General features: G+C 43.8%; 1 protein-coding gene across 2 annotated transcripts in view; it reads left to right on the forward strand.

Moving 5' to 3' along the window:
* MTMR7 (myotubularin related protein 7) overlaps positions 1 to 24,447 on the forward strand; it is a 193,068-nt gene that overhangs the window by 54,306 nt on the left and 114,315 nt on the right. For both annotated transcript variants that reach the window (XM_033944229.1, XM_033944219.1), the window contains exons 4-6: positions 1,483 to 1,640; positions 17,834 to 17,962; positions 21,491 to 21,625. In XM_033944229.1, coding sequence (XP_033800120.1) covers positions 1,483 to 1,640; positions 17,834 to 17,962; positions 21,491 to 21,625 — 422 coding nt within the window. The remainder of the gene's footprint in view (positions 1 to 1,482; positions 1,641 to 17,833; positions 17,963 to 21,490; positions 21,626 to 24,447) is intronic.

Below are 24,447 nucleotides of genomic sequence, written 5' to 3' on the forward strand. Positions count from 1 at the left end.
AATAAAACCTCTCATTGTAGCTTTGAAAGCATCCCACAATGATACAAGAAATTTTCTGATCCTCAACTAGTACAGTGCTAAGATACATCTTCTTTAAAATAAATAGACATTTTTAATTTTCTGATTAGATAAATCCTTTATTGAGGCATTCACTATATTTCAAGGCTGAGCAAAGGGAACATTCATAATAGGCCAGAGTTTCCTTAGTACACAACTTTTGTCTTAGGAGTTTGGATCAAAACTTGCCAAAATCAACTCCTTTCCAGTCTACCTAATTTCCCAGGACCATACATATGCTATGCTATAATACTTTAGTCAGGTTTTTTTCACTACTGCAAACAGCTAATGATATCAGTGCCAGTGGCTTCTGCATGTTGTATAACATTTCAGAATATTATAGAAAGCTAAACATACTAAGTATAGATTTTTTGTTAAAGGTGTTGGGCAGGGTGAGGGGGATTCTATACACTTTATAAACGTGGAGGTGCATAATCAAAAGACGTCTTAAGTCCCCTTTTGGCCTAAGTCCCTAGACGCAGAAAGTAGGCAGCAGAGAAATGTCCATTCTCAAAAATAATGTGGGTTTTTTTTGAGAATGGCCTATCTCTATGTTGAGCAGTTTAATTGCCCAGACCACCACTACGTCTATCCTTACCACACATTCCTAACCAAAAAAATCGCCCAAGTCCCAAACGCCCAAAACAAGACCTTTTAGGCGAAGAAGGGCCAGTCCTTCGCTTAAAAGCAGAATTCTGTAACCGGCGTCTGTCATAAACAAGGCCAATTACAGAATCCTGGAACTTCCTCCCTCCCATGATCATGGCAGGAGAGATGCTTGATCTCTCTTGCCGCGATCCCACCTAACCTTCCCGGCAGGAGAGATGCCTGCTGCTGGATACAAAGCCCCCCCCCCCAAACACCCGCGTGATTACCGGTAGGAAAGATGCTCAATCTCTCCTGCCGAAACACCCCCCCTCACATTGCTCATTAGCAGGAAGGAGCCCAAGCCCTCCAAACCACCTCCGCGATTATCAGCAGGAGGGAGCCCAAGCCCTCCTGCCAGACAACCCCTCCATCATGAGCCCCATAAAGTATAAAAGAAGGGTAAACAGACCAGGAACCCTTTAAAATTACATAATCCTTATGAAGCATCAGTCATTTAGGGGGGGGGGTAATATTTAGCTCCTGGCAGTACACAGCTTGCAGGCAGCTTCCAGCTGCAGGCTGACTCAAAAGTTAACTGGGCACCAGCTGACAACTGAGAATTAGTCTGAATAACTTGGTACATAAAGTTAGAACAGCTAACTGTATGTGCTTACTTAGCCAGTTAGTGGACGGAATATCACTGCCAACTGGCTAAGTTTGTGCTTTGCCTTAACTCCTCTCAGCATGTTCCTAACCTAGTTAAACTCTTGAATATCGAACCCTTTGATTTTTGACTTTGTCTGATCTCAGAAATTTTTTTGGTTCTGTTTTTTCCAGTGAAATATGAAGAACTTTACTGCTTCTCATTCAATCCAAAACTGGATAAGGAGGGACGGGAACAAAGCTGGAAGCTGGTTAGTCTTGTTGAAGAATATGTCCGCATGGACATACCAAAGAATCTTTGGCAGATCAGTGACGGAAATAGAGACTACAGAGTGAGTGATTGGAGTATACTTTTATAATGTGCATAAATCATCATTCTTTCTAACCCAACAGAAGTCAGGGAAAGAATTCTACAAAGGAGTCATATTACTGCTTGCCTGTCTGTCTGTGACAAAACAATTCTCTGAAAATTAATGGAATAGGATGAAACTTGGCATGTGGGAAAGCAATACAAAGACACTTTTATATTTGAAAATGAACCAAAAGTTACAGCAATAAATCACTTGGATCGGGTGGTATATGTTCCAGAATACTGAAAGCTCAAGAAATGAAATTGCTGATCTACTATTAGTAATCTGAGGCTTGTCATTAAAATTGTTTATGATCCCTGAATATTGGAAAGTGGCCAATATATTGCCAAATTTTTTTTTTTTCAAATCTTTATTCATTTTAACATATACATCAAGTGTACATTAAAATATGAACACAATATATTACATTATCACTTGATAATTCCATAACAATATATAACTAAAAGATTTATATCCCACCCCCATCTCATATCTATACATGAATAATATAATTCCTATGTATATTAATCAATTAAATTATGCACATATATATTAAATTATTATAACCCACCCATCCCCCCATTCTTTCAATTATCATATAAGGAAAAAGAATAATAAATTAACATTAATCATTATGATAATTTATTATTGGCCTCCACACATCTTTAAATCTATTAAAATGACCATTTTGTATTGCAAGTAAACGTTCCATTTTGTACAGATGACACAGTGAGTTCCACCAGAAGCTGTAATTTCGTCTAGAACAATTTTTCCAATTCAATGTTATTTGTTGTATCCCTACTCCTGTAAGGATCATCAAAAGCTTATTATTTACTGCATATATTTGGCTTTTATTTCTCATACATATTCCAAATATAACTGTATCATATGACAATGCCACATGATTTTCCATAAAGAGGTTAACTTGATCCCATATTGATAACCAAAATGCCCAACCCGACCATGTGCCCAAGGCCCTGCCCCCAGGAGGGACCTAAGGCTCCCGGACCTATTCTGATTGGCCCAGGCGCCTTAGGCCCCACCAGTAGGCGGAGCTTTGGGACAGATGGGCCAATCCGGCCTCATTCCGTCGTTGGCTGCCTGCCAGACAGGCGGGTTTGGCTCCCGTCTGTCCGGCCAACTACACAAAGGTACGGGGAAGGGGGTGGGGGTGTCGTGGGGGTCGGCCAGGGGGGTCGCGGGTCGGCTGGGGGGGCGGTCAGAAGTTCTTGGGGGGGGGCGGTCGTTGGGGGGAGGGGGGTTTGCGTCGAGGGCAGGAGGGCCTGGGATCCCTCCTGCCCGTAATGTAGTGCGGGGTGGGGGTAGGGGGTCGCCATGGCCAGGAGGGTTTGGGCTCCCTCCTGGCCCGAACAACTAGCGGGGGGGGGGGGGGGTCGCCAGAGCCAGGAGGGCTTGGGCTCCCTCCTGGCCCGATATTGTCGGGGAGTTGGGGAGTCGGCGGGGTAAGAGGGCTTGGGCTCCCTTTTGCCCCAATCGTGTCGGGGAGTCGGGGGGGCAAGAGGGCTTGAGCTCCCTCTTGCCCCGATCGTGTCGGGGAGTCGGCGGGGCAAGAGGGCTTGACGTCAGAGAAAGGGCGGGACCGCCGGAAGAAGCAGCGCAGGTGCAGGGCTCACAGAAGGGCCGGGACCGCCAAAAGGAAGCAGCAGGACACCGGTAGGAGCTTCTACATGATGGGGGGGTCCGGAGGCTGTGGGGGTGCGAGCGGTCCTTCAGGCTGGAGGTGCGGGTGGGAATGCGTGCGAGCGGTCCTTCGGGGTGCGGGTGCGTGCGAGCGGTCCTTCGGGGTGGGGGTGCGAGTGGTCCTGCGGGGGGGGGGGTGAATCGGACTTCGGGGGGGGGGAACTATAAAAAAAATTTTGTACAACGCGCTCACGCGTATAACGCGCAAGGGTATGCGCGGTATGTAAAAACCACGTATAACGCGCACGTTATATGTGAGAAAATACAGTAATCCTTTCAAAGAGAAATCCCAGCAAACAAATCATATCTCCATCAAATAATATATTATACTGGAAAAAAAAATCAAACATATCATCAATATCCCTAATAATCATCATACTATATATATTTCTCAATCAAACATTAGACTTTCACTTATATTCATCTAATCATGAATGAATGAAGAATAAAATCCCTTAAAATAAAAAACCTTATTGAAATAAAATAATAAACCAATATCATAAAAACTAAAAGGACAGTATCCTTCAGTAAAATAAAATAAGACCATAAATAAAACACAAAAATATCATGGAATTTCAATAAACTTTTTACCATGAGTTTAAAAACTCATCACATCAATATATAATAATAATTCATCTTTTGAATATATTCAAAAACTCAAGCAAAACATCCAACTGCAATATACTTTAAAAAAAACCCAAAAATAACCACTGTTGTCAAGGAAACAATTCTTTAGGACTCACTGAAAGCAATATTCTAATTCTAAACTTTACTTTCCATGAGCCTTTTATTTAAAAAATAAATAAAATAAACTTAACTGAATATTTAAATGAATCTATTCAAATCCAATACAGTTAAAATAACACAAGGCAATTTAAGAGTTCATAGGTTCTTCTTGCTGTTGTAAAAATTCCTTCAGATCTTCCGGTTCTTTGAAATTAGATGTTTTATTCTTATATGTCAATCTCATGATAGCTGGATAAATCAGCCCATATTTTGCCCCGATGTTTCTCAATTGTGGTCTTAATTCAAGAAATCTCTTCCTTTTAGCTGCTGTGGCAGGTGCAAAATCTGGCACAATATGTAAACGAGAATCTTGAAACTTCAGATTTCTGTTCTCCTTAGCCAGACTTATAATTTCCATAACCTGCTGGTGTCTTAAAAGCTTAAATATTACTGGACGCGGTCCATTTTGCTTGTCAGACTTCCTGGAAAGTATCCTATGGGCTCTTTCTATTTCTAAAGGGTATTTTGTCTTAATTGGGAGGATTTTAGGTAGGAGGTTCTCTAAAAAGGAAGTCATATTACTTTTCTCTGCCCCTTCCGGTAGCCCAAGCAATCTCGTTACTCCTCCTCTCCCGATTACAGCAATCTTCCAGTAATGTAGTAAGTACCTCAATTTTTTTATTCACAGGCTTCATTCGAAATAAATCCGTTTCAACTGCCATCATTCTATCTTTTAGATTCACTATTTTGTTTTCCACAAGTTCCATTTTCCTGTTTAATACAGCCATCTCTTCTTTCACCTCCTTAATATCCTTAGAGTTTTCAGAGACAATATTTCTAATTGCCAGCAGCTCACGGAGGATTTCTGCACTATCCATATTATCTTTAGCCATGTGATTCTTCGAGGGGGTCGGAGGCTCTGGCTTTGCTCTTTTTGCACCCACAGATGCCGTCGGCATCAAATCGGCCTTATTCTGTTTACCAGACACCATAAGACCACGATATCTTCCTGTTTTACGGCTAAAAATCAAATTTGTAACTTATTAAATCATTTAATAAAATCTATCGGGACGGAGCTCACCGTTTACCCGACCGAGTGCATGCGCTTCCAAGCTACGCCCCCCGCCTTAAGCTGTCTTGAAAAATACTCAAAACTTGCTAAGATCATTTACATCCAAACTGGGTTGCAGGTCTTAAACAGTAACTAAAACTTACTATTAAGGGGCAATAGTATCCAATATTTTAGTTTTGGTTTTCTTATTCTTTCCAATCCAAGGGAAGTCAAAAAGAATTATACAAAAAGGGTCAAATGCCTGTTTGAAATAACCTGTTCATAAATTTAATGAAATGGATGAAACTTGCCATGAGTGAAAAACCAGTAAAAAGATGCAAGCTTGGAAATGAGCCAAATCAGACCAGGGGTTCCAAAGGCATGAGCTTCCCAAAATATGGCCCAATGCATTTCTATGGGGAAAAAAAGAGTTCCAGCTTCTGTAGCATAGAAACTTAGAGTGAAATGTAGCAGTTAGAAAACAGGGCAATGTAGTAAAAGGTGGAATTCTTTCTCTTCCAAACCCTTTACCTCTCCCATGATCTAAAAAAAATATCTCCTGCATCTCTATATGCTTCTATTTCTCCAGGTTTTGTGTTTTTTTTTTTTTTTTTTTTGCTAACCTTCCCTCTCTCCCCCCTTCCAATGTCTTTTCTTTCTCTCTCTCTGCCCCCTTTATTTTCACTCTTCTAACCAGTATCTACTGTCTTGTCCTCTCCATCCAGCATATTCTCTCTCCTCTTTCCTCTAACACCTCATCTCTCTCTCTCCCTCCTTCTACATCCAAGATCTCTCCCCATCACATTTTACCCTTTGCTTCTTCCAATAGAGTTGAGGGTCAGAGGCAGGCAGCTGATTCCTCCTGCTGGTGGCCGTGCCTACATCCTGCCCTTCCTACCCATCCCTCCTCCATGCTGTTTGCTGGCTGTCGGGATGAGGAGTCAGTGGCGCATCTGGATTGTGAGCAACGTTGGCTTCAGTCCTGACCCGGTACTGCTAAACCGGCTGGCAATAACAAATCCAGATGCTGTGAGGGCCTTCCCGCTTGCTAAATTGCTAAAGGCTCTGCCAGTCTCGATCCTTACCCTCAAAATCAGGAAGTAACTTTAGAGGGGGGGGGGGGGGGCGAGATTGAGACCGGCAGAGCCTTTAGCAATTTGGCAAGATGGAAAGCTCCCATGGCGTCTGGCTTCATTATTGCCAGCCGGTTTAGCGGGACTGGGACAGGACCGAAGGCAGGGCTGCTCATATTCCGAATGTGTCACTGACTCCTCACTCCCCCTTCCTCCTGGCAGCTGGCAAACAACATGGAGGACTGCCACGGCTGCTGCTGGGAAAAATCAGCCGCCTGCCTCATATGTCAGGCCTGACCCTGACCCGTGACTCCATTCTCCATGTCCAGTAGGCTTAAATTTGGATATTTCTTTTTAAACTAAGGTAGTAGACTCAAATATAAACCGAGACCCCCATTTTTGGACCATTTTTTTGGCCCAAAAATCTCTGTTTATATTTGAGTATATACGGTATATAGCCCGTTTTCCTCAAAGAGCTCAGAACAGGTTATAGTTTAACATTCATATTGATCCTTGGAACGAGCTCCCGGTGCAGGTGATCGAGGCAAACAGCGTGCAAGAATTTAAGAGAAAATGGGATGCCCAGTGGGATCCCTTAGAGGGTTAAGCCAAGGGAACCTGTCACCAGGAGTGGGATTCCTAGGATAGTAGACTTGGGGGTGGGTCAGTAGAGTGGGCAGACCTGATGGGCTATGGCCCTTATCTGCAGTCATCTTCTATGTTTCTATGTAACCTCTCCAACCCCATGCTGGCGCTGTGGTGTGAACAAAATAAACAAAAAAGACATTTCTTCTCTCTGTTAGTTCGTAGCTCACACTTGCTGTCTAACACCAGCTCTGGGAGGATACACATTTGAAATCTAACATATTGTAATCACAAAATAGAAAATAAATTTTTTTCTACCTTTTTTTGTCTGGTCAGTTTATTATTCAAATCATGTTGGACCCAGCTCTGGTTTCTTTCTCTCTTCTATTAACTCGCTCGCCAGGGTCTCCTGCCCATTTGATGTTTTCTTTTTTCTCTGTGCTCACCATCCATCTTCCATCTCTGTACCTTCCCTTCCATTCCCTTATCCAACATTTCTGTTTCTTTCCAACTGTCTACCATCTCTCTCTCCCCCTCTCCCTTCCTTTCTACCTTGTGCCCTGTGTCAAATCTCTCTATTCCCCTCCAAGCAGCATCTTTCCCTTTCTCTCTTTCCATGCACCATCTCTCGCTGCCCTCCACCTTATGTCCAACATTTCTCCTTCTCCCTTCTCCATGCATATCTCCCCCTCTCCGCCATATGCAGGATTTCTCCCTCTCACCCCATTCTACTTCTTTGTTTTATCTCTCTTCCTCTTCTCCAGCGCATGTCCAACAATTTTTCCTCTCTCCCTCCATGTGCAGCAGCTTTCCATTCCTCCCTCCTATCTCCCTGTGCAGCAACTTTCCACACCTCCCACAAATCCCCCTGTATAGTAATTTTCCATCCCTCCTTCCCATCCCCCTGTGCAGCACCTCTGAACCCCCCCCCCACCTTGAAATTTGAGATTCCTTTGGGCCTCCAATGACAGCAGCAGTGGTGGCAGACCATTAAAAGCAGCGCCACATGGGCTGTTTGCGGCCTGCTCCTCCAAGGCTTCTCTCTGCCGCATCATCATTGACATGGCAGAGGAAAGGACCCAACGGGGTGGGCCACAAGAAGCCTGTTACCGCCACTGCAACTTTAGAAGTCAGGCCCAGAGGGTATGGAGTTCTCTCTGTCGGCAACCTTAACTCGCTGTTCTGCCAACATCTGGCTTTCCTCTCTGCTGGTCCCGCCTACTTCCTGCTTCCGCGAAGGCAGGACTCAGCAGAGAGGAATGCTTGAAGCTGGCAGAGCAGCAAAATTCCTGGACCATGATGCCGACTCCCGAGAGCAGTCCTTCATGATCTGCACCCAGGACGGAAAATTCCCCCGTCCTCCCTTCCTTGGTATGCCACTGTTTTCTGGTACTGCCCTACATTGACACTGACGTTTTCACAGGGCCTGTATTCAGTTCCTTCTATCTTAGTCATCTCTCTAATTAGAGAGCAACAAATAAATCATGCTTGAGTTGCATTATTTACAAAGCACCACATAGCAAAGAAAGTAGCAGTCCCATGGTGACGCCAATAAAAGATCAAAGTTTATAACAGTGGGAGGTGTAGCCCAGAAAGCAAGGGAAAGAATTACCTACCTTTTCTGGCACTGCAATTAAACCTTTAGGTAGCTTGCTGCCATCTGCCTACTCCAGAATTTGTCTCTCTGCAGGTCCCACCTACATGGCAACAGGAAGTCGCTGCAGAGAGGCAGCTTCTGGGACAGGCCAAATGCAGCCGGCTTACCTTGTTGCAGCTACCATCTGCCCAAAGATTTAATTGAGGTGGCCGGGGAAGGAGATAGGTGGAGGAGTCTGACTCTGGGGTGTAAGCCAGCTCTGTCAAACTGGGTGGGCTTGCAGGCTGTCTAAACCCAGACAGATAATCCCTTAAAAAAGAACCCCACAAAACTGTCCAGACACCCGGACGGTCCACTAATAAAAGGACATGTTTGGGTTTTCCCAGATGTATAGTAACTCTACACACAGATATTACTGCAGATAAGAGGTCAGTGCAGTGGACTATGGCACCCAATTAAAATTCCCACCATAGTTCCTTTATTTTGCATTGTGAGCCCTCCATTAACAGAATACACCACTACACTAACTATACACCACTACACTAGCCTGCCATCCTGCAGGTGTCTTTATATTTAGATACAATAGTACAATATACTGGGTGGAGTGGATGTGGGCCTTCTTCACAGCCCATTGCACTGACCAATAGACTACTTCTGGGAACTGCTTGATGCTGTCACTGCACCTGGTATCCTCTTTCAGTTTCAGTTTTTACGGAATTTGGGAGGGGGACATCATCTTCTGGGAGGATTAAGGAGGGTTTAAACTTTAATCTATTCAGTTGTTTTTTTTTTTAACATGGACATGATTGAAACAGGCCTAGATGAAATGTACTTTTTTAGACTTGGATGTGTCTTCCTGTTCCATTATTGGTGAAAGACATCTAATTTGGAGCCTGCCCTAGTCCCGCCATAACACGTCTCCTTGTTATTTGATGAACTCAGTGGAAAAGTTCAAATTCTGCCTTTTAAAAATTGTGATTTAGATTTTATCCCAGGACAAGCTGGCAGCATATTCTCACATGTGAGTGACATTATCCATGGAGCCCCGGTACGGATAGCTTTAAAAGTGCATCGCCACTTTAAGGAGAAAGTTCGTGAACTGCATGCACGAGTGCCTTCCCACCTGACGTGGTTCGTGGCTCCTCAGTTCTTAGTTTTCCACGAAGCTAAGAAGTCATGTTTTTTTGAACGTTGTTCATTTGTATTTTTTAGCTGTATTTTTTTCTTTGTATTTTAGATAAGTGTGTTTAAATTTTTAAAAACAGTTTAGGATATTTTTTTCCTGCTGTTCTCACCTTGCAGGCTTCACCCGTCAGTGCACTGTTGTTTTCCTCAGCCATTGAATTCAATTTGGCTGATGCAGTTTTTCCGTCGATGTCCCGGCCGCTGACTGGGTTTAAAAAGTGTTGCAGGTGCCAACGGCAAATTTCTGTCACTGACCCGCATAGTTGGTGCTTACAGTGCCTTGGCTTGGAACATCATGTCGAATTCTCTGCAGGGTGTTCTACCCTGCAAAAATGTACAATTAAGAGTTGAAAGCTCCAACAAGAAAAGTTGTTTGGCACTGGTATAGACACTGAGACAAGATTGCAGCCTTCAACATCGAAAGCATCAATGTTGGTGTCGGGGGACATCGCTCCATCGGGTAAGCCAGCTAAAAAGTCGCCAGCTTCCCAAGTTCCTTGATGCTGACCAAGCGACAACCGTTCTTATGTCTGGCCTCTCCTGCATTGAGGTGTGCATCCTCTTCATGGTCACCCTCACCAAGGCAAGACAAGGCACCGATGGTACCAGCAGAACACCAAACAGTACTGATGCTCTTGTACCATGAGAAACTCGAAGCACGTTTCCAAATCAGTGACATGTTCAAGCTTCTTGATCTGACACTGACTCCATCGGTACCAGCCAAGCCTAAACATAAGGCCACCAGGTTCTGTGATACCAATACTGGATCTCCGGTACCACGTCGATGTTCCAAGCATAAGAACAGTGCGTCTCATCACAGATCCCGTTCTCCATCATGGTCTCGATCCAGTTTTTCCAGATATCAGCATTCTTCATCTTCTCAATGATCCAAATCTGCTCAAAATCGTTCATCTACAGCTTCCTTGAAACGTTAACACTGCTCTCCTTCCCACTCTTCCAAGCGTAAGAGGAAGTCGCATCATACATCGTCATCTTCATTGGACTGACACCGGATTCGACATCATCAGTCCCGATGCACTTCTTCACCAAAAGACTTTTTTGACTTGGACTTACAGTCTGACTCAGTGGATGATGTCCCTGAGTCTACTACAGAGGTTTATGATGCTACTTCTGACAAATCTCCTCAAAAGTCTCCTCACAGAGCTAAGTCTCCAACCGAAAGACTTTTTTTCACCAAATTCATTCGGCAATTGGGCAAAGAGCTTCCAGTCAAATTAGAAGCCAATTCTGCTCATAGTTCTGAATATTTAGAGGCATTGGACTATATTGAGCCTCCTAAGGAACTTCTGCACTTACCATTACATGGTATTTTCAAAGAGACTCTGCATAAGAACTGGGAGACCCCCCCCTTACTATTACTGTAGCTCCCAGAAAATTGGACTCTTTATACAAAATTATCTGTTCTCCTGGTTTTGACAAACCACAACTTCAGTATCAGTCCCTGGTGGTAGAGTCGACCTTGAGAAAATATACCCCATCAGTGCCCCCGGGACAGGAAGGGTGCACTATGGACTAGTTTAGCCATCGTCTATACCAAAACTCCATGTTGGCTAACAGAGTCCTAAACTACAATTTCTATATTTCCTGCTATGTCAAATATCTGGTTAAGAAATTGTCCTCTTTTGATAGGTACATTCCTTCACAGCAATTATAGGATTTTTGTCACATATCTCACACCCTTGCTCTGGCTAGAAGGTATATGGCGAGATTGGCTTATGATGCCTTTGAATTGTCTTCCAGAGCCTCAGCTATGTAAGTTGCAATGAGACATCTAGCATGGCTCAGAGTCTCCAATATGAATATCAACCTCCAGGATAGATTAGCTAACATTCCATGCTTGGGTGATGAGCTATTTGGTGATTCTATTTAAAATGCTACCCAAAAGCTCACTGATCATTAGGAAGTTTTGGTTAAATCCAAGTCTAAGCCTTCAACTTCCAAACCTTTCAAGTCTTTCTATCAAAGGCGTTTTTCTTCCAAATCTGCTGCTCCTACTAGACCAGTGGTTCCCAACCCTGTCCTGGAGGACCACCAGACAGTTAGGTTATAAGGATAGCCTTAATGAATATGCATGGAACAGATTTGCATGCCTGTCACTCCATTGCATGCAAATCTCTCTCATGCATATTCATTAAGGGTATCCTAAAAACCTGACTGGCTGGTGGTCCTCCAGGATAGGGTCGGGAACCACTGTACTAGACCACAGCAGAATAAATAGAAGGAACAGCGTCCTCAAAAAACCTAGGCTGCAGCTCCACAGAAGCTTGCTCAGTCTTTTTGACGTGCTTCTCAAGAGCATAGCCGCTGTTCCTTTATCCCAGCCTCTTCCTCAACCCATTGGAGAACGGCTTCAACTTTATTATTTTTGCTGGGAACTGAATACCATAGACCTCTGGGTACTGACAGTCATTCGAGAGGGATCATCCTCCAAGAGAGTCTTCTTTTCACCCTCAGCAGATGTCCCTTCTTTGGGAGATAGAATTCCTTCTCCTTCTCAATGCCATTGAGAAGGTTCCTCCAGGACAGGGAATCAGAGGAATCAGGGTTTACTCCCGGTATTTTCTTGTTCTGAAGAAGACGGGAGGTCTGCATCCAATCTTGGACCTTAGGGGTCTCAAGAATCTAGTGAAGGAACAGTTTCGGATGTTATCGGTTTAAATTTGGCTGCTTTTGTTTTAAGGTACTATTCGGACTAGCCCCCAAATACATAACCGACCTATTCTCCTTTTCAACCAATAGATATAAAAGAAACTCAAACTTGAATTTTGTTTCCCCCCAGGTTAGAGGATGTAAATTCAAAAGTCATCACCAACATCTTCTCTCTTATCAAGCAGCATTATGGGGCAACGATCTGAAACAACTACTTACGCTTGCCAATACATATGGGGAATTTAGGAGACAACTGAAAACATATCTGTTCTTAAAGTACATAGGAAACTGATTCGCATAATCTCTCAGAATACCTGATCTCTAGAACTGTTAATCAATAGATATTAACTATGTCAATTCTACTCAATCTGTAACATTTATAATCATTGTAAACCGCATAGAACTTCATGGTCCTGCGGTATATAAACCGTTATTATTATTATCATCCCTTGCAACTTTATATCCCCTCTTAGATCGCAACAACTGGCTTTGCTCTCTTGATCTGAAAGAAGCCTACACTCACATTCCAGTGCATCTGGCCTCCAGGCGATTCCTCCAGGTGGTTCATCATCATTATCAATACAAAGCACTACCCTTTGGCCTTTCATCCTCTCCTAGAGTATCCACCAAGTACCTGGTGGTAGTGTCAGCTGCACTACGGTCTCAGGGCCTTCAAGTCTTTCCTTACCTGGATGACTGGCTGAGCAAGGACCCTACCTCACAAGGGGTGACAGTAGCGAATTGCATGACAGTTCTCTTCCATCAACAATTGGGTTTCTAAATCAATTTCCCAAATCCCAACTTCAGCCATCTCAGACTCTAAAATTCATAGAAGCTCTGCTCGACACCATTCATCTCAGGGCGTTTCTATCACAGCAAAGACAAGACAATGTGATTCAGCTTTGCACTCGGACTTATCATCTGCCATCAGTCTCAGCTTTGCACTCAGACTTATCATCTGCCATCAATCGCAGCCAGACAAATGATGGCATTTCTGGGTCACATGGCTTCCACTGTACATGTTACTCCATTTGCGAGACTTCATCTCAGGATACCTCAATGGACTTTCGCATCTCAGTGGTCTCAAGTGTTCGACTCACTCTCTCAACAAATTACAGTCACTCCTTTGCTTCAACAGTCGCTGCAGTGGTGGATGAACTCTTCCAATCTGTCCAGAGGATTTTGTTCCATACCCCTCCTCATCAGAAAGTTCTGACCGTGGACTTGTCCACTTACGCTTGGGGAGCTCATCTGGATAGTCTTCGAATCTTTGTCATATAAATCTGTTGGAACTCAGAGTGATCTACAATGCTTTCAGAGCTTTTCAGCATATTGTGACCAACACCGTCCTTCTTATCTGCATGGACAATCAGGTCGCAATGTATTACATAAACAAACAAGGAGGCACGGGGGTCCCCTCTGTCTTTGTCAGGAGGCCGAGAAGATTTGGGACCTGGGCCATTGCTCGCAATATGTTCCTGAAGCATTATATATTCAAGGGGAACAGAATTCTCTTGCAGATTCAGCAGGTTTCTTCAACCATACGAGTGGTCACTCAGTTCTGCAGCCTTGCATCACATCTTCTCTCAGCGAGGGACTCCTGTTTGCGTCCCCCCATAACCACAAGCTGCCCCAGCTTTGCTCCCGGCAGTACTCTCCTCACTGTCTGGAAGTAGATGCTTTTCTACTGGATTAGACTCACAAATTTCTCTATGCTTTTCCTTCAGTTCCTCTCATTCTCAAAATGCTTGTCAAGCTCAAGCAGGAGTCTGCCACTATGATTCTTATAGCACCTCAGTGGCCCAGACAACCCTGGTTTTTCCTGTTACGTCAACCCAATGTGAAAGAACCAATATCTCTTCAAATTTTCCTGTCTCTTCTCATACAGAATCATGGATCTCTTCTGCATCCAATCTTTCAGCGTTGCATCTGACAGCTTGGTACTTCTTGGCCTAACATCAGCTGACCTTCATCTTTCTCAGATTAATTTTGGAAGCATCCAGAAAATCGTCCACGCAGTTGTGTTACCATCAGAAATGGACACGGTTTTCCATCTGGTGTGCTCTTCATCATCATGAGGCTAAATCCACTTCTGTCTCTTTAGTATTGGACTATCTTCTACATTTATGCAATTCAAGTCTCAAAACCACTTCAATTAGAGTTCATCTCAGTACTATCAATGCTTTCCACGAGCTAGTTGATAGGAAACCTCTTTCTGTTCATCCTCTTGAGTCCAGATTCATGAAAGGATTTTTCAATGTCAAACCACCTCCAGTTGTTTGGGATCTTAATGTGGTCCTTGCTCTGATGAAGCTTCCTTTTGAACCAATGTCTCATCTCAAGTACCTTACTTGGAAAGTGGTCTTTCTCATATTTCTCACATCAGCTTGACAAATCGGTGAACTTCAAACATTGGTGGTGTATCCTCCTTTTGCAATGTTCCACCATGACAAAGTGGTGCTTCGCACCTATCCTAAGTTTCTTTCAAAGGCTGACACGGAATTTCATCTTAATCAATCTATTGTACTTCCAGTATCCTTTCCTAAGCCTCACTCTCATCCTGGTGAAATGGCTCTTCACACTCTGGACTGCAAACGAGCATTGGCCTACTATTTGCAGGAAACTCAACCACATAGAACATCTTCTCAAATTTTCGTCTCCTTTGATCCTAACAAGTTGGGACATCCAGTATCCAAGAGAACGATTTCCACATGGTTGGCTTCTTGTATCTCTTTCTGTTATGCTCAGGCTGGGCTACAACTGGGGAGTTGTGTCACAGCCCACAAAGTCAGAGCTATGGCAGCTTCAGTTGCTTTTCTTCGCTCCACTCCTATTGATGAAATCTGTAAAACTGCTGTTTGGTCCTCAGTTGACACATTCACATCACATTACATTACTGTCTGGAATCTTATTCCAGACGAGATGGTCACCTTGGCCAAGCAGTATTGCAAAATTTATTTTCCTAATGACCAACTCTTCCTCCATCCCTTCATAGTAAGCTAGGGAGTCCCACATGTGCCTACTTGTCCAGGGATAAAGCACAGTTATTTACTGTATCCAGGGACAGCAGGCAGATATTCTCACAACCCATTCACCTCCCCTGGTTGGCTTCTTAGCTTTTTTACCGAACTGAGGAGCTGCGAGCAGCATCAGGCGGGAAGGCACTCGCAAATGCGCAATGTGGGCAGTTCGCAAACTCTCTCAAGTTCTTAAAGTGGTGATGCACTTTTAAAGCTGTCCATACCGGAGCTCCGTGGATGACGTCACCCACATGTGAGAATATCTGCCTGCTGTCCCTGAATAACACCTGTTACGGTAAGTAACTACTTTTTCAGCAGATATATGAAGTTTTTAGCCATTTTCAAATGTCTATCTGCTTCAAAAATTAGCTCTTGGGTAATCACAGGCAGATAATATGCATAGAATTGTACTAGATAACCAGTTAGAATATATTTGTTATCTAGTGCAGTGTCTCTCAAATTTTCTCGAGCCGGGGCACACTAACGGTAGTGGCCTCGGCATGAGGCACCCAGAAGTGCATAGATGTCGCCATGATGACATCACGCATATGCGTGACATCATCACGTCTATGTCCGCGCATGTGCAGAGGCCATCCAGATAGGCCCTGAGATGCCAGTAGGGGGTGCCAGCAGGGAAGAGGACCAGAGAGAAGGAGAGGCACTGGGACCAGCTGATTGCCTACAGCAGTGTTTCTCAACTAATTCAAGCTAAGTACCCCCTAAGTCTAACAAATATCAACTGAGTACCCCAACCACTGACCTCCGTAGGCCTATCCAAGCGCTGCCTCAAATTTCATCCCCTTTACTAATTGTAATGAAATTTTTTCCATTCATTTTTCATATACACCAATATACACACAGCAGATATAAATTCTCAAAACTGACACATTTCAATCACTATATTGAAAATAAAATTATTTTATCTACCGGCAATCCTCTGGCGGCTACTATAATTAGCTTTAAAGGTGAGGCCAGGGGGGAAGCCGGAACACGCTAGAGAGAAGGGGGAAACATGCAGGCTTTTGGCAAATTGGGCAGCGCTGTCACTGTACCGCGTAGGGAAGTCAGCTGGCAGGCGCCTCTCTTCCTCCTCAGTGTGCTGCAGCACACTTGGAATCTCAGGAGGCACACTAGTGTGCCTCAGCACACAATTTGAGATACACTGATCTAGTGTGTTGATCCAAGACTTAAGTCGGGGATAGAAAACAAACTTCTAAAATCCAAAATTTTAATTGTTGCAGCACCTCAAACACATACAAATAGACATAGCATGGATCACCTTCTTCAGGGGTCACCAACAGGGCCAGCTCAAGAGATTTTAGTGCCCTGACTTGCTCCGCTTCACCTGGTCCATGCCATGCCTCCTGGCCAGTTTCATCCATCCTCTGATGCTACTGCTCAGTCCTGGCAGGATGCAGCTTCATAGGCCAGCATCATTTTCAAGCAGTAGTATTAGAAGAGGGAGGAAGGAAGTGCTGCACTTCCCTCCTCTGACACTGATGCTGGCCCTCCCCCCTCAAGGAAGCTGGGTCAAGGGAGCAGCATCAGAAGAGGAAGGAGGAGGAAGTGGTGAGGGGGAAGTGTTCAAGTCACAGAGTAGCTTAACTTACAGGCTGGTGACGATGCTGCCCTGAGTGTTTGGTGTCCTGGGCCAGAGCCTCACCTGGTCCATAGTTTAAGCAAGCCTTGGGGTCACCAAATTTCTCTTACATTACAGGTTCACTTTCCTTGGCTTATTGCAGCACACATTTTGTGTGTAACAGCACACAACACATTTTGTGCTGTAATCGGCAGCACAACACCCAAACGAATACCTCCAGTTATCCAGAAAAATTATCACAATTCTGGCCTTGTCTGATAGGATTGGTGAATGTATACATTTGTCCTTATGCTCACTGAAATGGCAGAGCTAGAGGGATTCCTTGTGATGTTATACATTTACTTCACCCAAGATATTACAGGACCTACTATCACCAGGAAGGGGGGGGGGGTGGCTGCTTCAATATCAGTGAGTGCTGTGCTGCAGATTGTTGCATTCTGAAATGCTTGCTGGGGGAAGTTGACCTGGAATGCAAGAGAAAGTTGGTGACCCCTAGGCCACAGGTGTCAAAGTCGGTCCTTGAGGGCCACAATCCAGTCGGGTTTTCAGGATTTCCCCAATGAATATGCATGAGATCTATTAGCATACAATGAAAGCAGTGCATGCAAATAGATCTCATGCATATTCATTGGGGAAATCCCGAAAACCCGACTGGATTGCGGCCCTCGAGGAGGGACTTTGACATCCCTGCCCTAGGCAGACAGTTTTTCTGCTGAATCATAGACCATGCCAGGTCTAATTGCATATGTCTGAGGTGCTGTAACAATTAACATTTTGGATTTTACTACTGGTTTTTGTGTGGAAGTCTATTTTCCATCCCTACTCCTTCATTGACTTGTGCTGTATTTACATAGAGATTTGTTTCTGGTGGTTTTTTGTTGATTTAAGACTTAAATCCATACTGTTTTCTGCTGCTGGATTATGCAACAACATTTTACAACAGATTGTACCTGGTTTCCTATGCTAGGTGTGTGACTCATATCCTGCTGAGCTCTACGTACCCAAATCTGTGTCTGCACCAGTCATTGTGGGGAGCTCCAAGTTTCGAAGCCGAGGACGCTTCCCTGTTCTCTCATACTATTGCCGTGATAACAATGTAAGAGACTCTGCTAATAAATTCTGGGAAGGATGGTAGTGGGCTTAGGATGGACAAAATACCTTTTTGGACCACTTAGACACTTTCATCTGGCAAATATCTAGTTGTGTGTCAGATTTATTCCTTCAAGGAAGGCAGAAATATGAGATTTAGCTTGTCATGCAGTTGACTTGCTGAATAACCTCCTTTTTATGTCATCTGCATTGCAAAGTCTTTCAGAGGGCTTGAACCAGCACTTGACATTTTTGTTTTGGGTATTGTTTTGGGAGAGTGACATTTTTTCCTCTTTAGAATTAATGATTGAATCTCCTCCTTTTTTGGAAATAAAATGTGGGCATTTTATCACTAGCTGTATCATGACATTTCACAGAGTGAAGTAACCATTATTAGAGATTAAGCAGGTATATAAGAGGTAAAATAACTATTAAGATGTTATTAATATTCCAACCAACTTTTAAAAATAATTCAAATTGTGGAGCATATTGCCATACAGATAGAATGCTGATTGTTGCCCAGTTACTTTGTTAAAGCATGTTTTTAGGACATGAGTATGTAATGCTTTGCATTTGTTTCAGGCTCCATGGAACAAGGATGTCGCATGCAAATATACAGTGCTACATGCATTTTGTAGTGCTCTTGAAATGTCTAATAGCAGTTCTTGTACAATCCCTCTGTAGTCTGAATGGTAGATAGGGTTGTCAATCTCATGCAGCCATAAACTGTAGGGAACTCAAAACAAAATCTAACCCTCCTCCTGTGACACTCCCCTTGAAGATCAGTTTTCATTTCCTATAGCCATACTATAAACATAGACCTAGAAATATGATGGCAAATAAAGGCCAAATGGCTCATCTAGTCTGCCCATCTGCAGTAACCCTTATCTCTTTCTCTCTTCGAGAGATCCCATGTGCCTATCCCAGGCCCTTTTGAATTTAGACTGTCACCAGCGGGGTCAGGGCAATGGGTCCCGAGCCGCTGGGACATGGAAATTGGATCTTGTGTGCTGCCACGAGCGACACAAGGAATGATAAGTCAGGATTAGCAAAAAAATAAACACACTGGAATCAGGAAAGTAAACTCAAAAACCTGGACTGGATTTAATTTGTAGCACCAAAAACAAAACAGTTGCTTCAAACTTCAGCTTCCAAAACTGTCCACAAAACTAAGAAATCAGAACATAAACTTTATCAGGCGATAACTGTCAATAGGAAAGTCTCTGCACATTCAGATTAGGCAAATTTATTAGTCCTATGGCAGTGCACTATCTCTCCAACTAGAGAGTTTCAAAAACAGCAAAAACAGAAAAGAACCCCCCCCCCCCCAAAATCAGCAACCTTGAATTTCCACAACAAAGTGGTTCTTTTCTGTTAGTCAGAATCTCACACCATAAAGATTCTCTGTATAGCAAAGATATAGTTCCAGCATAAGTCTTTATTTTCTCCCAAAAAGACTTGCGCCTGAACCAGTGCCCCAGCACTGATTCCTCCAGCCGCAGTAGTGCTGGACAAGGTGGTGTGCTCCACGTGATGGAATATTGCCAAGATATGGCCCTCTATCCCTCCACATTTAACGTGGGGCTAACCCCCACCACCTTGAATACAAAAACAGTCTGAACTGCTCAAAAATAGTCCCTCCAGGAAAACCTGGATATTTGTAATCCACAATTAACGGTAATGAACACTTGCCTTGGATTAGCTGACTTCCATGGGCAGCAGGCTGGAAGGTAACTCTGTGAGTGACTCCGGCTCCAAATCCAGTTCCATGCCCTGGAACTCTTCCAAAGGGCCTGCAGGTGACTCTGCTCCAGCCTCAACCAGTTCCATAGATTCAGGAACCGAACAGCTTGGCAGAGCTCCCAGCCCTGAGCTTTGCGACTGCCTAGCTTCACTCCAGTTTTCCTTCTCCCTTTCCAGCAGGGCAGACCTCAGGTTTAGGAGCTGAGAACCACGCCCCAAACGCTCAGGTGCGCCGGATATCCTGTTTCTCCTTCCCAGATTAAGTGGAGGAAGGGAAACCTGCAGTCTGGCATTAGGACTCCCTCTGCTGGAAACAGGAGTAATGTCAGGCAAAAGGTTACACTGGGGTTTTAGCTGAACAGCTTGGGAACCATCTGCTCTGGCAATGGGCTTTATACTAAGGACAGTCCTAGCAGGCACACCTTGCACATCACAAGACACAGTCGCTGTTCCATGCATGTACCACCCTTTCTGTAAAAAAGTATTTCCTTAGATTACTCCTGAGCCGATCACCTCTTAATTTCATCCTATGCCCTCTCTTTGCAGAGTTTCCTTTCAAATTAAAGAGACTCGACTCATGCGTATTTACATTATGTAGATATTTAAATGTCTCTTATCATATCTCTCCTCTCCCGCCTTTCCTCCAAAGTATACAGATTGAGATCTTTAAGTCTGTCCCCATACACCTTATGATGAAGACCACATACCATTTTAGTAGCCTTCCTCTGGACCGACTCCATCCTTTTTATATCTTTTTGAAGGTGCGGCCTCCAGAATTGTACACAATATTCTAAATGAGGTCTCACCAAAGTGTTCTATTGCTCACTGCAGTGTTTAAGATGCTGCCTTTTCCTAGGTACACTCTTGTGCGATATGTGGATTTTTACTAAAAATCATATTTTTCATATAGATGGGGGGGGGGGTTCATAGTCAAAAGCGTGCGATGACAAAGGCGCGCCGACAACCCAGCGCAGACAACTGAGCGCAAGGTGGAAGTGCGTCAAAGAAAAACAGTATTTTAAGGGGCTCTGATGGGGGGTGTTGGTGGGGAACCCCCCCCCACTTCCTTGATTCCTTCTAGATCAGTTTAGACTGATGGAAGGAGGACACACTGCTGCTGCTAACAAGAACCAAATGGTGACAGGGGGTGTTGGAGGGAACCCCCCACTTTACTTAACAGAGATCGCACCGGCATTGTGGGGGGTTTGGGGGGTTGTAACCCCCCACATTATACTGAAAACTTCACTTTTTCCCTAAAAAAAGAGGGAAAAAGTTAAGTTTCCAGTAAATAAGGGGGGTTACAACCCCCCAAACCCCCCACAACGCCGGCGCGATCTCTGTTAAGTAAAGTGGGGGGTTCCCTCCAACACCCCCTGTCACCATTTGGTTCTTGTTAGCAGCAGCAGTGTGTCCTCCTTCCATCAGTCTAAACTGATCTAGAAGGAATCAAGGAAATTAAATTATCAGCTTAGTATAAATTTTACCATATTTCTCTTACATTTAGCAATGTTCATTCTGTATTGTGTTAGTGAATTTCTTTTTACATTTCTGTGGAAGTGTGTCATGAACAGTGCTAATGTTTTAAAAGGCAGTTTCTTGCCTCTACAATAATGTTTACTCAGTCTGCTCATACAGAAATTGAGGCATTAATGCTGTTTCTACAAACATGGGAAGAAAAGTGTCTCTTTTTTTGTTTGATTAAAATTAGCTTGTGACTTCTTAAGTTTATATTGTATAAATAACCAAATTAGTATTGCAGAACTTATTTTTGTGTATATTTTTTTAAATGTAGGCCTCCATCTGTCGGAGCAGCCAGCCTCTATCTGGATTTAGTGCGCGATGTGTCGAGGATGAACAGATACTTCAGGCTATAAGAAAAGCAAATCCAGGAAGTGATTTTCTTTATGTGGTCGACACTCGACCTAAAGTAAGTAGTAATGAGAGAAAAAAATACCTGTGCATTGAAAAGTTAAGAGCAGATCCAAATTGCTTCTCTGGAAGACCCAAGTGAAATCTGCATAATTACTTCATTTAAGGAAGTCTGTCTGGTTTAACTGGCAATTACAGTTCCATTCTAGGACAGGGATGTCCTTTTTAATTTTTAGGCAAAGGGCTAGTTTAGCTATAGTTTGAGAACTGTGCATACCAAGCCTTTGTTGAGAAGTTGATGTTATACGTAGATATGAGCCAAGTTCTCCCTATTCTTCGAGTCCAGGGGGAAACCATTAGTGTGTTCAAATTGTTTGCTCCACAGGCTACTAAATCTAGTTTTAATTCATCCCTTCTCTTTCTCACTTCTATCTTTTTCTTTCATTTCCTCACAGCCTTCCCAAAAAATTCTGTCTCCATTGCTTCTGTGTCTCCCTCCCTCCTGTGTCTTCTGTGTCTCCCTCCCTCCTGTGTCTTCTGTATCTCCCTCCCTCCCTCATCTCAATCTATGATATCTCTTACTATGTGGACAACGTTGCTCATGGTTTCCAAAATAAGGTTACCAAGTGCTCCTTTAACGCGGCTTCGTAAAAGGAGCCCCAAGTTAAGGCAATCCTTAACTTCTACTGTACCTTTTTCTTCTATTCTGATATTTCCTCTTCTTTGGTTCCTGTTTCAACACTTTCAGCTTTTTAATCTTCCTTCAGTTTCATCTCTAAAAAAGGTGGTCACATCTTTTAGGTCTTCTTCGTCTCCAAAAGATCCTGTTCCAGTTTTTCTTATGTGATTTTTAGATTGCCTTTCTGGCCCTTTGATGGCTATAGTTTCCAATAGTCTTACTTCAGCTACATTTCCTTCTATCTGGAAATATGCTATAGTCACACCTGGAGAAGTTACAAATTTCAGGCCAATTTCTAATTTACCTTTTATTTCCAAAATCACTGAAAAGATAGTTGCAGCACAACTTTCTGATTTTCTTCATTGTACAAACGTGCTTCACCCATGCCAGACAGGTTTTCGGCCATATCATTTAACTGAACACTCATTTTTAGGTCTTGCTAATTATGTTAGATCAACTTTGGACAACAACACAACTGTGATGTTCTTGTACAATCCCACTTTATTCTGGGACCAGTGGGTTTTATGCATCTCTGACCACCAGGCACTGTAGAAAGCTTAAGATGATTGAAGTCATAACTCCTCCCTCTCCTAGCATATCCTGGAGCATGCCCAGTAGATTCCACTCGTGCTTTCTATAATACAAGCCTGTAGGAGCTTATTTCTTTTGCTTGTGTTTTCTTTGATAGTTTCAGTAATGTTTTCGGTATTTCCCTCGCGGGTCTGCCCTCGTGCTGTGGAGGTTCCCTGTGGGGACATCCTTGTGGCAGGAGATTGCAGATGGTTTCAGAACGTCTGCTTTGGGGGGGGGGGTTCCCTGTGAAGCAGAAAGCCTCCTGAACAACCTGCAGGACAGATTGCGGCTCCATGATTGGGAGATAACTCATCCCAGGTTCGACCGCTAGTGGGTGTAGCGCAGGCTGAGCGGTTCCGTGGAGGTGCAACTGGGATCGGAGCCGGACTGTGAACCTCCGCCAAGTGGTTGTGCGACATATCCGAGGGTGGCAGAGGTCACCGGCTGTAGTGGTAAAGCCGGTGGGGTGGTCAAAAGACTTGCCTAATAATTCTTCTTCAGGCGGGGCAACTACAAAAATATAAATTTATCTGGAATGAGATTTCGGCAAACAAATCACTTGATAAAACTTAAAATGCCTAACGATAAATTTCTCTAATACTTAAAGCAATATTTTATTTTAGACACGGCGAGGCAACCATGCCAGCACTGATATCTCGCAGCTGAAACACACTCTGAGCAGGTGCAATCAACTTTTAAATCCCCCAGGGGACCGACGTCACTAGGATAGCAGAGAACGATGAAAAGCCAATCAAATCACTCCTACCATTATACCGCTCACAATTGGAACCAATTCAGCTTGGAATTTAATCCCATGGGTGCTAAAGTTTGCCAGCTGAAAATAAATCTATGTTCACGTATTAATAAATACTGGGACACATCACCCTGTGTAGATCTTCTAGCTGATGGTGCAATTCCTGCTAATGAGACACCAGAGGGGCCGAAATTCTACCACAGCGGATGTTACTGAGATGTTCCACTATGCGTTTCTTGACAGACCACTTAGTCTGCCCAACATAGTATTTCCTCCAGGGACGAATGACACAGTATACAACTGCTTCAGATGAACACACAGTATCAGTCCTTAATATGTAAGACTTGCCCAGAGCATTAGGAATAGGGAGAGTATCATAAAAACATAGAAGATGACGGCAGATAAGGGCCATAGCCCATCAGGTCTGCCCACTCTACTGACCCACCCCCAAGTCTACAATCCTAGGGATCCCACTCCTGGTGACAGGTTCCCTTGGCTTAAACCTCTAAGGGATCCCACATGGGCATCCCATTTGCTCTTAAATTCTTGCACGCTGTTTGCCTCGATCACCTGCACCGGGAGCTCGTTCCAAGGATCAACCACTCTCTTGGTGAAGAAATATTTCCTGGTGTCGCCATGAAATTTCCCGCCCCTGAGTTTGAGCGGATGCCTTCTTGTGGCTGAGGGTCCTTTGAGAAAGAGAATCTCTTCTTCCATCTCGATACGGCCGGTAATATACTTAAACGTCTCGATCATGTCTCCTCTCTCCCTACGTTCCTCGAGTGAGTACAGCTGCAAATTTTTCAGCTTTCCTTGTACGATAGATCCTTGAGCCCCGAGACCATCCTGGTGGCCATCAGTTGCACCGACTCTA

The sequence above is a fragment of the Geotrypetes seraphini genome, chromosome 1, assembly GCF_902459505.1.
Source record: "Geotrypetes seraphini chromosome 1, aGeoSer1.1, whole genome shotgun sequence".
NCBI lineage: Eukaryota > Metazoa > Chordata > Amphibia > Gymnophiona > Dermophiidae > Geotrypetes > Geotrypetes seraphini.